General features: G+C 43.1%; 1 protein-coding gene across 1 annotated transcript in view; it reads left to right on the top strand.

Annotated features, from left to right (window-relative positions):
- Nucleotides 1–1,740: 1,740 nt before the first annotated feature.
- Nucleotides 1,741–13,372, top strand: part of LOC124605263 (collagen alpha-1(XV) chain-like) — a 611,209-nt gene continuing 599,577 nt past the window's right edge. The window contains exons 1-2 of the mRNA XM_047136826.1: nt 1,741–1,745; nt 1,871–1,956. Coding sequence (XP_046992782.1) covers nt 1,741–1,745; nt 1,871–1,956 — 91 coding nt within the window. The remainder of the gene's footprint in view (nt 1,746–1,870; nt 1,957–13,372) is intronic.

The following is a 13,372-nucleotide window of genomic DNA, read 5'->3' as shown; positions in this document are numbered from 1 at the left end:
CCAAGTTCGCGCCCATGTTCCGTACTGTCGACTATTCTGCTCTTGCATTAACTACATGCCGTCGATAGTACACACAGTACGGAAGGGGTATTATGTGAGTGCGAGTTTTATGATTTCGATTAGCTGATGGGAACGTTTATTACTCCTCACGCCTATTTGACCGGGTATCCACTGGAAACGGATTGATTTAGAAAGATCTTTCAGTCTAGCAACATACGTGTCTTGCACTAGATATTTTGCAGTTTCTGTTCAAGCTGACCTCGTGCGGAGTAACAGGGCAATCGTGGAGGCGGACATGTGTGTCTGTTACATAAAGCGTGGCCTATGAAGTAGTAAATTACACGTCTCATAGGACGAAGGTACCTCAGTTAACGAACAATATGTTCAAGGGTTGCAGCAAATGGGAGTCTTTGGCCTAAAACTAAATGACAACAGTTTTGCGTCCACTTTCTTCCAACGTAACATGAAGAATGACGTAGCACGAAGAATGACGTAGCACGAAGAATGACGTAGCACGAAGAATGACGTAGCACGAAGAATGACGTAGCACGAAGAATGACGTAGCACGAAGAATGACGTAGCACGAAGAATGACGTAGCACGAAGAATGACGTAGCACGAAGAATGACGTAGCACGAAGAATGACGTAGCACGAAGAATGACGTAAAAGGAAGGTTCTACCTTTCATAAAAGATGTGAAACAAAAACCACAGATCACATGAGACAACCTTTGCCGAAAACAAGCTTTCCCATCGAACTCAGTTTCCTCAAGGGTGACGGCTGATCGTCTCATTCAAATTAGCGCATAGGAACGGCACCTAGTGCCAGTATGTGTGACTCCCGTTCCGTCGCCCCCAGAATGTAATACTTTTGGGTTCCCACTGGCATTCGTTAAATCAGCTACGCGAAATATGTACAGGTCTCGAAACGACGATGATGTTGCCGACCAGGATAGCCGCCGACTATCGCCCGTATAAAGCTTGTTTCTCCCTACGTGAATCAATTGTTGGGATCATGTTTGCAAATGTGACGCGACAGCCTTCTACGAGACTATCAGTGTATACTGGTGCGAACAGACGGACCCCTCAGAGCCATCTTGCAGTGTAGTAGCTGCGGAAACGAGTTCCACGAAAATAAATGTGTACTAATTCGGACTGGAATGACTGCAGGGCAGTTAGTTTCAGAGAGACGTGCTCAGAATCCTAATTGTGAAATTTTAACAGATTACTGGCAGTATAATTGTGCGTTTTCTGTATTCTGTTTAATAGACACCGAAAATGATTTCGTAAATTACCTTGCCACGGTTTCACGCATCTGCCCCCGTCGGAGATTATTTTCCTCCCTCGGACGTGTGCGTGTGTGTGTGTGTGTGTGTGTGTGTGTGTGTGTGTGTGTGTGTGTGTGTGTGTGTGTGTGTGTGTGTGCTTAGCGTAAGTTAGTTCAAGTTAGATTAAGCAGTGTGTAAGCCTAGGGACCGATGACCTCAGCAGTTTGGTGCCATAGGAACTTACCGCAAATTTTGAATTTTCCACTGGTCTAGGCGATGCAGTCACGGACTGTGCGGCTGATGCCGGCGGAGGTTCGAGTCCTCCCTCGGGCATGAATCTGTGTGTTGGTGCTTAGGATAGTTTAGGTTAAGTAGTGTGTAAGCTTAGGGGCTGATGACCTTAGCATTTAAGTCCCATAAGATTTCACACACATTTGAACATATTTTCCAATTTTCCGTAAACTAGAACACCAGATGTGGTAAGTCTCGCACAAAACAATGAGAGCTTACGTATGGTCTGTTTGTAGTGAAAATAGAGAATAAAAGTGCTGAGGAGGGTGTCTGGGAGTAGAGGTGAAACGCCGGCGCTGTGCCGCTGTTGCAGGTGGCAGCACCTGCTCACGCTGGTGACGGCGCTCTCCTGTCTGGCGCAGGCGCACTCCTTCCACGGCGGCAGGGCCTACAGCCACGGTAAGTACCACTCACATACCTCGTTCTTGTCTTCTTCCCTCACTGCCATTATCAGCATATAACAGAAATTGTTGTTTGCCAAAACGTGTTATTCTCGCTCGCACCTTCTGCCATTTTGCTCTCGCTTCCAGGATACTGCAAGGTTACCACTGCAAGTGTCTATTACTTAACACAATCCTGCGACCACTCTGATATACGTGAGGTCCAAAGTTGGCACCTGTTTCGCTACTTGGAATCCATAGCTCTTTCCAATGACGTCACGCAAACCTTTCTGGAGTTCTTATCTCCATTGTATAAATGAAGCAGTTCCCTTCTACATAATTTCTGATTCTATTTCAAGCAAACCTACGTTTCTAGCATTTGTAGACTTAGAGAAAGCTTTTGACAATGTTGATTGGAATACTCTCTCTCAAATTCTGAAGGTGGCAGGGGTAAAATACTGGGTGCGAAAGAAAATTTACAATTTGTACAGAAACAAAATGGCAGTTTCGAGGGGCACGAAAGAGAAGCAGTGGTTGGGAAGGGAGTGAGACAGGGTTGTAGCCTCTCCCCAATGTTATTTAATCTGTATATTGAGCAAGCAGTGAAGGAAACAATAGAAAAATTCGGAGTAGGTATTAAAATCCATGAAGAAGAAATAAAAACTTTGAGGTTTGCCGATGACATTGCAGTTCCGTCAGAGACAGCAAAGGACTTGGAAGAGCAGTTGAACGGAATGGACAGTGTTTTGAAAGGAGGGTTTAAGATGAACATCAACAAAAGCAAAACGAGGATAGTGGAATGTAGTCGAGTTAACATGGGTGATGCTGAGGGAATTGGATTAGGAAATGAGACACATAAAGTAGTAAAGGAGTTTTGCTTTTTTGGGAGCAAAATAATTGATGATGGTCGAAGTAGAGAGGATATAAAATGTAGACTGATAATGGCAAGGAAAGCGTTTCTGAAGAAGAGAAATTTGTTAACATCGATTATAGATTTAAGTGTCAGTAAGTCGTTTTTGAAAGTATTTGTATGGAGTGTAGCCATGTATGGAAGTGAAACATGGACAATAAACAGTTTGTACGAGAAGAGAATAGAAGCTTTCGAAATGTGGTGCTACAGAAGAATGCTGAAGATTAGATGGGTAGATCATATAACTAATGAGGAAGTATTGAACAGGGTTGAGGAGAAGAGGAGTTTGTGGCACAACTGTACTAGAAGAAGGGATCGGTTCGTAGGACATGTTCAGAGGCATCAAGAGATGGCCAATTTAGTATTGGAGGGCAGGGTGGAGGGTAAAAATCGTAGAGGGAGACCAAGAGATGAATACACTAAGCAGATTCAGAAGGATGTAGGTTGCAGTAATTGCTGGGAGATGAAGCAGATTGCACAGGATAGAGTAGCATGGAGAGCTGCATCAAACCAGTCTCTGGACTGAAGACCAGAACAACAACAACAACAACAACAACAACAAAAACAACAATCAAATTTCGGGAATAAATTTGTGGAGTTAACGTATTTAGGTAATTAACATTGCAACAACAACAACATTTCAAGGAATAGCAATTTTGCAAAACTGCTTTCCCTAACTCTTTCTGACACGCATAAACGTTTTGTCTCGGTCGTAATCATAACAACACTAATAATAGTAATAATATTATGCCAGTTTGTACGATAAACCTGCACTGGTAGTATCAATGTATAAATTCCCAGGTCTTAATTATTGAGTAAGCTGTACGAGTAGCTGGCTTCTATAAATTTAAAAATTAGTTTGATTGGACAGGTTTACAACGAAGTAGCCCTTTTGTGTATAACGTAGGATGGAGATAATCATGGGTACGTACTTTACTGGTGTTGAGTGCGTTAATGCCGCGCGGAGTGGCCGCGCGGTTTGAGGCGTCATGTCAAGGACTGCGCCTTCCCTCCTACCGGAGGTTTGAGTCCTCCCTGGGGCATGGGTATGTGTGTTGTTCTTAGCATAAGTTAGTTTAAGTGGTGTGTAAGACTAGGGACCGATGAGTTAACAATTTGGTGCCTTAGGAATTCACACACACTTGAACGTTTGAACCCGTTAATGTTGTATGACAAGAGAAATACTGCTTCAGGGTATTGCGGAATGATTTTCAACGTGCCTGGTGACAAGATCACTGGATAAGTTTGAAAGCGCTCTTCGCAATTAATGCTGAGAAAATTAAATATAATTCTGGGACCAGCTGATGCTAATCTTGCTTTTTTGCAATAAAACTTGGTGTCCTGTGATGAGCTACTGAAAGTACTGCTATTTGATAGCAAACCGGATATTTGTAGATTTTCGAGATTGTCGTTTTACGGTCTAAAACAATCGTAGGAAGACTGTGTTGGATATGCACCAAGAACAAAAAAGTCTATGAAAAAGACAAAGTTAATCTGTTGTGTAAATGAAATCCGAACTATTCTGACAATACTCGAGAATTTTTTTTTTTTTCCAGCTATATGATCTTGCTCCGGCTGCTTCCGTTCAGACAACCGATGGCTGGAGTATTGTGACACACTGTTCAGCGTGATTGTGTAAGGGTGGGTTGTTAGTAGAAGACAAGCAGACTGCGTCCGTGGCTATGTAGTAAAACAAACCTATTTAGGGAAAAACTACTTTAGTTTAAGTATTCCTTAACTGTCATGTTACGCTTTCACGATTGCTTTGGAAATGAAGAAGATTAGAGTTTAAGGTTCCGTGGACAGCGTGACCGTTGGAGTCGGAGCACAGGCTCGCATTACGAAAGGATGGCGAAGAAAGTCGCCCGTACCCTTTTCGAAGGAACCATCCAGGCATTTGCCTGTAGCGATTTAGGGGAATCCCGGTAAACCTAAATCTGGATGGTGGAACGAGGAACTGAACGGGCGTTCTCCTGAAGAGGTTTCCATTGAGTACGCATTTTTGCGGCTTTTCTAAGATTGTTAGAGGTTTGGTTCCACAAAAGAGGAAAAAAAATCACGTCCTGAAGTGGAATGGCAAAATGATCCCGCCCTAACTGCAAGTGGAAATTAATTCACCTGTTCATCCACTTCATGTGTGTTAGCTGAACTACGAATTTAAATGGTCCTTATTTCTGTATTCTTATTTTGATTATAATCGATAGATAGCGCTGCTGGTTTCTTTACGATATTCCACAGCCTACAACGCACAATTCGCTTTATATTACCATAAAAGTATGTGTAGGCGCTAATTTGTCTCATAAAATTTGCCAATTTTACTCCATTACACACGATGGCACCAGTAAGTGTTAAGTGGGACCATATTCTGACCTGCAGCCTTTTCTGCGACTCTAAGTCCAGAGCTGCTACGCCTTTTATGAATGAATCCATGATGCCTGTAGGCATCATGAAGGTATAATCAATAGCAAATAAAATGCTCTATTCCTTGAGTAAGAGGCAGCATTAGCAATAAAACACAAGGCCGGCTCGCTAATGGTGACGTTTGACTGGAGGAACCGGTTCGAATTCTGATGACCGCCAGTACCTCGCGCACAGTAGGACGAGTGGTGTTGGCATACAGTTCGCGGTCAGCAGGCGTTGCGCCGGAGTCCCGGACTGAACTCCAAACGCCTCGGCAATGAGCGCTCGTCACACCGTGTGTTCACGGGGATGGGGCGGCTCGTCGCCGTGAGTGCATCGGCAGCTTGGAGAGTGGTTCCCGACGAACGTGTTCCAGCGGTAAAATTTCCAATTTTTTTCGTCCGTTACAGAAACACACCGCAGTAGTGCACAGCACTCTTAAAGGAGCATCCACATACCACAGGTACCGCCGGCCGGAGTGGCCGAGCGGTTCTAGGCGCTACAGTCTGGAACCGCGCGACCGCTACGGTCGCAGGTTCGAATCCTGCCTCGGGCATGGGTGCGTGTGATGTCCTTAGGTTAGGTTTAAGTAGTTCTAAGTTCTAGGGGACTGATGACCTCAGATGTTAAGTCCCATATTGCTCAGAGCCATTTTTAACCACAGGTACTTCATAACAGGTTGCAGAAGGGTGGCGGCGCCCAGGACAGCAATGAAACGATGCTAATTTCTTGAATACGGACTTCCACTGTGTGACTCTTTCTCGTGTGTTAATAGGATCCGAAACACAAATGCTGGAAATATGGCCTTTAGACGTTGTGACGATTCTGTAATTCTATTGAATGACTACCTTAGCGCCCGCTGCGTCGCTCGCATAGAGATTGTTTTTATTTAATCGAATTTTTATGTTGTTCACAAATTGAAACACCTTCTAAGCTTCTCGCGCTAATGAAGACTAAGTAATCATTGTCTTTTCCCAGTGTACTTCTGGCCAAAATACGATTCTGGCAGATGGAGCGCAAAGTTTTTGTTAACCATGCCTTTTGCGTTCTTGTGGAGATATTTCGGTAGCAACTTTCATCCCCTAACATATATATATATATATATATATATATATATATATATATATTCGAGAGTTGAAACATCAATTTTCATAAATTTAGATTTAATTTTTTTTAATGTAACGAAATATTTTGTTACAAATTTTCGTCCCCAATTGCACTCCCATAGAGACTGAATTTCCATAAACACTGAAACACGATTATTTATTATTATTATTATTATTATTATTATTGTTATTACTATTACTGTTTCTAACCCAGAAGTTAAATATCGATTGTCATAGATGTAGCCATAAAAGTCCTGTAGTAGTTTTTTGATAAATACTTATTTTCAAAAAACCTTTCAGCCACTATTTTATGTCCTTAGTAGTTGAATTGCCAAAAACGTTGACCGAGCGAGGTGGCGCACTGGTTAACACACTGGACTCGCATTCGGGAGGACGACGGTTCAATCCCGTCTCCGGCCATCCTGATTTAGGTTTTCCGTGATTTCCCTAAATCGTTTCAGGCAAATGCCAGGATGGTTCCTTTGAAAGGACACGGCCGATTTCCTTCCCAATCCTTCCTTAACCCGAGTTTACGCTCCGTCTCTAATGACCTCGTTGTCGACGGGACGTTAAACACTAACCACCACCACCACAACCATCACCAAAAACGTTGAAACACGTATTTTTTATGTTCTGACTCAGAAACCAAATACCATTTTTCACAGTTGAAGCTTCATAGCTTAGTAGCGACGTACTTTCAAAATGGCTTTCATTTCTTATTTCAGTCCCTTGGAAGTGATTTCGACAGTCCCTTCATAAGTGATGCCTACAGTATAAGAATCACACCATCTCCGAACATCGAGTTTCTATCCTTAGCGGTTTGGGCTGGGCTATGATCAGTTTGACCTGTTTCACCCCCTTAGGCCGCGTCCTTCGTAAGCGACGTGAGCTACATCTGTGGCGCGCTGCCTGTCTCCTTCTGCAACTGGCGACGTTTGAATTGAAACGTGTCGCTGCAGCACGCGCGACAGAGGGACAGCCACGTGTCTTCTCGGCAAAGCAGTGGAGCGGACGCGACGGCAGCTATGAAATACTTATCACCCGATTTTAAGAAAAGCACTCGGTGAAAAAATTTGATTCTTCCACATCTTAAAGCTTTATATCTTTGCTGGATAAAGGCTTGAATTTCTTTTCGTTATTCGTCATTGTTACTGTGCTGCACGAAATTGAGTACATGGCTGCACGGAATTTTTAAGAATTTGCAGAGGTAAAATCACATTGCGTAGACTTTCCTTATAGTTCATTTAAGGCCATACATGATTGCGTATGAAATATAACCAATATATCTAATTTTCATGTAAAGTGGAGACAGGAATGATATCTCTTTTTCGTTGTTGAGATATTGCTTACTACATCCGCGGACGGGTCGCTCGCGCCGCGCCCGAGCCTTTCCTGCGCTTCGGGAATGAGTGATCGTAAAAATCGTCGAATCTCATAAACGGTTCAAGATATCGAAACGACGCTATTTGAAAGTGACAGCAGGCAGAAAGGACTATTTTATCGTATGATTAACACTAGTATACGTTTTTGTAAATGCGTGAGCAGAGCTAAAACATGACTCCCTATAAATTACACGACGGGGTTTTGTCCGAATTATCATAGCCGAGCAAAGAGAGAGAAACAGGTAAACGGAGTATCAAAGTGACCAGCGTGAGGTCTAGTTTTGCATGAAAATATTTAACTGCTTGAAAGTAATCGGGGTAACTAACGAAAACTTAATTAGTTCAGGAAAAATTGAAATATTTCACTAAACCTGCTACCAGGCTATGTAAATGAAGTGTCAAAAATTTCATCTGTTCAGGGCCTAGCTGTTTTGCATATTTTTGCGGTATTTAAATGTCAAAAGGCTTCCTTCGAATCAAGTTCCGAAGTTCAGATTTTCGAGAACAGAAAACGTTAGGAAGACAAATGACGAGTGATGCTTCCTGAATAAAACATGAGAATAAGTATATTTCTTTCATTTTTTAATGATCAAGTTCTTTGGCAAGACCCTAAAAATATACTTTGCGATACAGTGTAAACAGTATACATAAAACTTAGTATACATTATTGTAACTGAGTCAGTTAAAATGTAAGATGAACCTGGGATCTAACCCATGACTTTTTGAAGCCGTAACCGCTACGCCACAGCTGACTGTGGTTCATCATTGTGAAGCTGTGTATTTATCTCTGTATTTAGGGTAGTCAGTGATGTAGTCACTCATTCTTCCGTATTTATTGGCTGTTAAAAGTTCCTGGTCATATAAAAACATTCGTCTTACATTTATTGATGAGATAGTCGAATGCTCCTCTGTTCATTCGCGTGTATTCGAAGAATTTGTTTGATGATCTTCGTAGTTGATGATATTTATGAAATTCTTCATGGAGATTCCTCCCTTTTTAAATTTCATGCACAGTGTTCTTTTCCGCTATATTTTCCTGAGCAAAGCTATGTAGCCTAACTCTCGAGCTACAGTATTCTACAGTTTAGGGGCGCCGTTTTAAAGAAACAGCTGGTCGGCTCTCAGTAGCCGTCTTGTAGCGCGACAGGGTCGCTCACACGCAGGGCATCCGAGCTTTTCGCCCTGTACTGCTGCTTGTCGCTGCAGTGTCGCGTATTCGGAAGTCGCTCGCTGTCGGCCGCTTCTGTCGCTCACATAGGACACGGCTTTAGGGGTTGTATTTCCAAAAACGGTGAACCACATATTTTTTTCATTTATAATCAAAAATCCAAACACCAGCATTCAAAGATTTAGTTTTACAAATGCTTTCGAAATGAAATATGTTCATAAAACATTTCACCCTCTTAGGGGTCGAATTTTCAAAAGCAGCGAAAGTATGTGTGTTATTTCTAAAAGAGAAACCAAACATAATTTTTCATAGATTTAGCTTCAAAAATGCTTGCACATTCAAATATTTCCATAAAAATTTTCGTCCCGATAGGGGCTGAATTCCAAAAACAATGGAACAAATATTTTTTTTTATTTCTAGCTGAGAAACCAAATTTAAATAATCGCAGGTTTGGCTTTAATAAGTAAATATTTTCATAAAAGGTCTCGTCCCCTATTTCGGCCCCTCAGGAGTTTAGTCTCCAATAACTCTGAAACACGAATATTTTTGTTTCCAACTGAAAGGTCAAATACCAATGTTCACAGACGTAGCTTTAAAATACTTTAGTAATTCTTTAATAATAATAATAATAATAATAATAATATATTTTCAAAAATACTTTTCAGTCTCTATTTAACCCCGACAGTTATTTATTTAATCGTGTCCAAGCCATAGACAACCCACATATTACATATACACACAAATACAAATACAATACACATATGTCTAAGTAAAACAAACCCAAAATGGGGAGTCACATTACAATATGAAGACAAACATAGTATATATATCATATCACGTCCCGCCAAAATTCAGCGCATTTAACTGCCACTGCCGTAGCGTTTGCCAGGTCTTCTTTCCTGCACACTTCCCCCACGTTGCTGCATTCCAGGAGGTGGTCCATTGTTTGGGTCTGTCCGCACTGGCACGTGTCCGTCCCGTCTCGGAATCCCCATTTACACATGTTTACGTTGCATCTGCCCACCCCAGTTCGTAGGCGGTTGAGGGTTCTCCATAATGGCCATTTTAGTTCGTTTCCAGAGGCCAATTGTTCGTTGGGTGAGATTAGAGGTGCCTGGTTTCCCAGTGTTGCTTTCCATTTTGTCAATCTGGCCTTTTGTTTTGAGGTTTCGATCGGTTGAACTGAGGTGAGGAAACTCCCTCTTGATTTTAGACGTGTGTGTGGAGGGTTTTGTCCGAAGAGAGGATGGCGCTGGTCGCGCAGCTACTTGAGGCGCTCTGCTTCACTTGCTATAGCTCGTCTGATGTTGGGTGGAGCTATGCCACTAAGCAAAGCACAGCAGAAGCGTCCACGTCGCGGCCCTGGGAGGACTACTTGTAGTCCTGCTGATTCTGTTACCACCAAGTCATTACAGGGAAGAACCCCGACAGTGTTAAATATCCAAAAATGTTGAAACAGATATTTATCTATTTCTGAGCGAGAAACCTAACACCAATTTTCGTAGGTCTACGTACATTCGTAGAGTTAAAAAGTTTCTTTTTGCTCTGGTGAATCCGCACTAATAGATACCTTGAAAATAAGAGATCTGACAGTCACACACATCCTCTGAATATATAGAAGAAAGACGTTGAATTGTTGAACACAAACATAACTACCTATATTCTCCAACAGACAAAACGTTCACTGCTCCTCGTGAAGCTTTGAAATCGTTTTATGAATGAAAAGTGGGAACGTTAACTTCAACATTTGTAGCATATATCTCGCCCTGGCGCAAACAAAACACGCGTTAATCGGAGAACACCATAATTCAAACACTGGCGTGTACATAGCTTGAACGAAATCTTTTTTCGGCACTGCAACAGCATCTGTAGAGTCAGTGCCGTCTGGCTCAAGGTTGCTGGCCCCACCCGCCCACGCATCGGCCATCGACCGACTGCTCTCCCTGGTGTGTGCGGCTGCGTGGTGACTAGGATGGCCTTAACGTCTAACAAACTTCCCAAAGACATTTAATAGAAGAATTTTTCCCATCGCACAGAAACTACATTCAACACGTCGTTGTATCTTCAACTTAGGAATTAACACTGCCGGAAAATAGGAATTCGAATGTAGCCGGAGCGTTGCAACGTTTATGCCGGGATATGCCGTATTTACCGAGCTCTGAAAAGCGTTTGGCCACTCTGCCAACGGAGAGCAACGACAGCCTTGTCAGTGTTCTGCTCTGCTCTCCCCCCGTCCTCCTCTGGCCATGCCCACTCTCTCCTTCTCACTCTCTCCGCCCTTGCTCTCTCTCTCTCTCTCTCTCTCTCTCTCTCTCTCTCTCTCCCCTCTCCTCATCATCTCTCATTCCCTCCCTTCTTCCCCCCTCCCTCTCTCGTATTCTCGCACTCTCACTCTTTCTCTCCCTGCCGCTCGGGGTGACCGAGCGGTTCTAGGCGCTGCAGTCTGGAACCGCGCGACCACTACAGTCGCAGGTTCGAATCCTGCCACGGGTATGGATGTGTGTGATGTCCTTAGGTTAGTTAGGTTTAAGTAGTTCTAAGTTCTAGGGGACTGATGACCTCAGATGTTACGTCCCGTAGTGCTCAGAGCCATTTGAACCATTTTGAAAACACACACACACACACACACACACACACACACACACACATTCACCATTAATTATGTCTTTCAAAGAAACTAAAGGCGAAACGCGTATGTCAGTTCGCACTTAGATGGACCTAACCTGGAAATTATCAACGCATCGTTTATTATGTTTCACTCTGCCCTTGAAATATCTTTTCATCCGCAAATCCGTGTATAGTTTGTGATGTTATTCGGTGTGTGTTGAACTCTCTTACGAAACAGACATCTGTAATTGTGTCTATGTGCTAGAGAAGTTTTTAGCTGTTTTGTCAGCCACGTTCGGTAGCTGACATGCAAGCAATAGGTACGTGTTAGCGTGACTGTTTTAACATAAACGCGTAATATTCCAGTCTTAATTGTGATTCTAGTATGGAATGAGTCGTCACCCATCAGATCAAGTCAGTATTTTTCAAACTTTGGGATACGCAAAAGAACAAAAAATACGATAAATATTTACACTGTCGTGCAGATGGACATCACTGCATGTGTGAGTCTTTATCAGATCAATGTCGACAGGCACAGTTCAAGAGTAACACAAGGCTTACGGAAACGCTCATCCAAATGCAATGGCAGACGCTCGAGAAATGTGTTTTGCGTTACAAGGGGTGTCCTGTTACATTCGTAGAAGACTCATGCAAAATATCACTTTTTCAACACATATGTCTAGCTAACTGATGACCTGAGAAACAACGAATGTGGAGCGCGTACGTATTCTTACCGATAGACGGGCTGTTAGGGTATGGATCAGGGAAACTGGAAAGAGCGGAGGGGACAGAACATTGGTGGATCAAGTTACCGCCTCCCATCCCGGCAATCCCCACCATAGTACATTAACACGTCACGTGCTTTGAGGAGCATAGTTAGGTACACAGATTTCAACTAGGAGATGAGCGTATTTCCATGACGTTTTCTGTAAATTATTGGTGATCAGCTCTCTCCCGGAACAAACGCTTCAGCCCCCAGTGGTGCTGGACACGTGAACAGAGCCACGTGAACCGAGCGATTAGTTTTGCTGGAAAACGCAATGGATTCACTCCCACACAGTCGTAAACTTGGAGTGGCCGCAGGAGTTTGAACCAGCGAAAAAACTCGGTTTCCTCTCTTAATTCGTTATCTGGCGCCGGAAGCAGTAGGCCGAATATACTGCCAACATGTGTGCGCGCTGATATTTCTAGTATACCGGATTGAACGTTTTTAGCTCCTGGAGAAACAGTCCACTTATTTATTCTGACGTTTATTCTCGAACATTCCCGCAACCTCCTGCCACTCCTCCTCTGCAGTGGAAACGCAAACACGAGAGGTATTTCTGTCGCGATTGTTCCTGCCGACCTCTCAGGGTACTGTGCGAGGAGCCGGGGTCTTTCGGCAATGTGTGTAGGCACCGATTCTGCACGCTTCTCGTCCACACCGACGAAACCCAACTCGCGCATTTCTACAGGGCATCCTGAAAGCCATCCATCGAGGTAGTAAGGGAGATGTAGTATTTATTGACTTCCATAAAGAATTTGACTCAGTACCACAAATGTGTAGATTAACGAAAGTACGATCGTATTATCAATAGATATTCGTGACAGTATTCAGAAATGTTGCACCATCATCCCTCAAGGATGAACGGATGCCATTATAATTATCATTCAGGAATTCTTGGTACTGAGGAGACAGCATGTCATCTTGGACGGAGAGCAATCGACAGCTGCAGAGAGAACTTCTGGTGTGCCCCAAGGAAGTGCGTGTGTATACTAATAACCTTGCAGGCAATACCAGTAGCAACCTCAGATTTATCGCAGATTATGCAACTATCTCAAATGAAGTACTGTCAGAAAAAAAACCTGCACACTTATCAAGG

The sequence above is a fragment of the Schistocerca americana genome, chromosome 3, assembly GCF_021461395.2.
Source record: "Schistocerca americana isolate TAMUIC-IGC-003095 chromosome 3, iqSchAmer2.1, whole genome shotgun sequence".
Classification (NCBI taxonomy): Eukaryota; Metazoa; Arthropoda; class Insecta; order Orthoptera; family Acrididae; genus Schistocerca; species Schistocerca americana.
This window is presented reverse-complemented; position numbering and strand designations above follow the sequence as displayed.